This window comes from Cajanus cajan, chromosome 9 (assembly GCF_000230855.2).
Source record: "Cajanus cajan strain Asha chromosome 9, NIPB_CcT2T_4, whole genome shotgun sequence".
In the NCBI taxonomy this organism is placed as follows: domain Eukaryota; kingdom Viridiplantae; phylum Streptophyta; class Magnoliopsida; order Fabales; family Fabaceae; genus Cajanus; species Cajanus cajan.
The window spans coordinates 24,518,687-24,521,813 of record NC_138525.1 but is presented as its reverse complement, the minus strand read 5'-3'; the positions used below and the strand labels follow the sequence as shown (position 1 = coordinate 24,521,813).

General features: G+C 50.8%; 1 protein-coding gene across 1 annotated transcript; it reads right to left on the bottom strand.

The window, feature by feature from the left end:
• Nucleotides 1–293: 293 nt before the first annotated feature.
• Nucleotides 294–842, bottom strand: LOC145952032 (uncharacterized). The gene has a single exon (XM_083064253.1). The coding sequence runs from the start codon at nt 840–842 to the stop codon at nt 294–296; it is 549 nt and encodes a 182-aa protein (XP_082920379.1).
• Nucleotides 843–3,127: the final 2,285 nt, after the last annotated feature.

Sequence of the window (3,127 nt, the reverse complement as noted above, 5' to 3'; positions counted from 1 at the left end):
ACTTGATGAGCCGAGATGCATGCTAGGGGCTCGGCTTCGATCCACTTGGTGAAAAGGTCCACGGCGACGATGAGGAACTTGCATTGCCCCTTGGCAATTGGGAAAGGTCCAAGTATGTCGGTCCCCCATGTGGCGAATGGCCAAGCAGGGGGAATGTAATGTAGCTGCTCGGCCGGTTGGTGGATCAAGTTGCCATGTTTCTGACATGGTTGGCACTTCTTCACAAAGGTTGCACAGTCAGTATTCATGGTCGGCCAATAGTATCTGGCTCGTAAGAGTTTTGAAATGGTCGTTCACGCTCCGGAGTGCATTCCACAAATACCCTCGTGAACTTCTCGCATCACGTAGTCGGCCTCGGTGGGGTCTAGGCACTTGAGTAGTGGAGTAGAGAAACCACGCCTGTATAACAGACCGACGATGACAACATATATGCTGGCCTGCGTTCTCAACCATTTGGCCTCGATCGGGTCGGCCGGAGTGACCCCATTGGTGATGAATGCTTTGATTTCGGCTCGCCAGTCTGGGGGTTCGCTCTGATCAGCGTGGTCGGCGTCGATGCTTGCTACCATCTCCTCCTCGACACTAGGGTGGTCGATTTCTTGCTGAATTATTGTTCTTAATTGGCCCAGTTTCTTGGTTGCGGCCAACCTGGCCAACTGGTCGGCTCGGGTGTTATTCTCGCGTGGGATGTGCTCGACCAACACCTCTCGGAAGTTCTCCTTCAACTTTTGATAGGCATGGTAATACTTCATCATGTTGTGGTCTTTTACTTGGAAGTTACCGCCCACTTGCTTGGCCACAACCTTGGAGTCTGTTAGGCATTTGATTCTCGACGCACCCATGTCTTCGGCAAGCCTGAGTCCGACCAACAGGGCTTCATATTCGGCTTGGTTGTTTGAATCCTTGAACCGGAACCGCAAGGATTGTTCTAAAGTTATCCCCTTGGGTCCCTCTAGAATTACTCTTGCCTCGCTCCCCTGGCAGTTCGAGGAGCCATCCACATGGAGGATCCACCAATGTTCTTCGAAGTGACCGTGTGACCGTGTGGGTGCAGTTCATTCACGAAGTCGGCTAGGCATTGGGCTTTGATCGGTCCCCTCGGCTTGAAGGTGATGTCCAATTGCGACAACTCAACCGACCAAGCCATCATCCTCCTGGCTAACTCGGGTTTGCCCAAGACCTTAGAAATTGGGCAATCAGTGTGTACAATCACTCGGTGGCTCTGGAAGTAATGCCTTAGGCGTCGGGAAGTGTGTACCAAGCCTAGGGCCACCTTTTCTATCAGCTGGTACCGGGTTTCGGGGTCCTGAAGTAGTCGGCTGACAAAGTATATAGGGACTTGGCTGCCCTTTCTTTCTTGTACCAGAACCGAGTTGATCGCTTCCTCCTAGATGGCCAAATACACTTCAAGCGGGCGTGAGGGGTCGGGTCTCGTCAGGATCGGCGGTGATGCCAAGGTTGCTTTCAGTTCTATAAAGGCTGTTTCACACGTCTCGTTCCATGAGAAGGCCGAAGTCTTCCGTAAAAGCTTTGTCATCAGGCTGATCTTGTCGGCTAGGCGAGGGAGGAATCGGGACAATATAACTAACCTTCCGGACAATCATTGCATTTCCTTGAGACTGCTCGGACTCCGCATGTCTAAGACAACTTGGCATTTATCTCGGTTTGCCTCTATTCCTCTAGCCGATAGCATAAATCCCATAAATTTGCCTCCTTTGACCCCGAAGGTGCACTTTTCGGGATTGAGCCTCATGTTATGATTGCGTAACTCGTCGAAGATTTCGGCCAGGTCTGCTAGGTGGTCGGCCACCGAGTTGGACTTCACCACCATATCGTCTACATATATTTCGATGTTACGCCCTATCTGCCCCTGAAACACGTTATCCATTAACCTTTGGTAGGTCGCTCCGACATTTTTCAGTCTGAACGGCATGACTTTGTAACAAAAGTTGGCGTTCTCGGTGATGAACGCCGTCTTCTCCTCGTCGGTCGGGTGCATCTTTATCTGGTTATAGCCGGAGTAAGCATCGAGGAAGCTGAAGATGGAGTGCCCGGACACACCGTCGACAAGTCGGTCAATGCAGGGGAGTGGATAGGCGTCCTTGGGGCATGCTTTGTTGAGGTCGGTGTAGTCGGTGCACATTCTCCACTTTCCATTCGACTTTTTGACTAAAACCACGTTGGCTAGCCAGGTTGTGTACGTGACCTCCCTTATGAATTTGGCTTGTAATAATTTTTCACCTCGGCATTCGCAACCTTTCTCTTCTCATCCCCCATTTTTCTCTTCTTTTGGGCAACGGGTCGGGCGTCTCGGCATACGACAAGCCGATGGCAAAGGAATTTTGGATCTATTCCTGGCATGTCCGATGCCGTCCACGCAAATAGGTCTTTGTTGTTTCGAACAGCGCGTTTCACCTGGTTCGAATCGGCTTCACTCAGTTGGGATCCCATGTGCGTGACATGTTTGGGTGCTCGGCCAAGTTGAAAAGGAATGAGGTCCTCAGCAGGCTCGATTCGCTCTTCTTCACCTAATCGAGGTCAAGGTCAATGCCCTCTGTCATCTCCTGTCTGACCATATTCACACCTTTCGTTGTCGTCGGGGGGTCGGCAATAGGTCGTACCTTCAAGCTAGAAAGATAACACTCTCTTGCTGTCTTCTGATCGGCGTGAACAGTTATTACCTGCCCGTCCCTCGACGGAAACTTCATGCATAAGTGAAGGGTTGAGACAATGGCCCCCAGTGCATTGATAGAGGGTCGGCCTAGCAAGATTTTGTACGACGTACTCGCATGCACCACAATGTAACGAATTTTGATCTCGCGGGAAGATTTTTGGTCGAAGCCGAAGCAAGTGTATAGATCAATGCATCCTCTTGTCATCACTCTTTCACCTGAGAATCCTACCAGTGGTTCGTGGTATGGTTCTAGGCTCTCCTCCGGGGTCCCAAGTTACACAAAAGTGTTCCAATACAAGATGTCGGTCGAGCTCCCCTGGTCGACTAGGGTTTTCTTCACAATGCAATTGTGCATTTCAACAGAAATTACCATGGGATCGTCCTGAATGGGATCGACGCCTCGAAAATCTCGATCGGAAAAGGTAATTGGTGGCATCTTCGATGTCCTCGGCT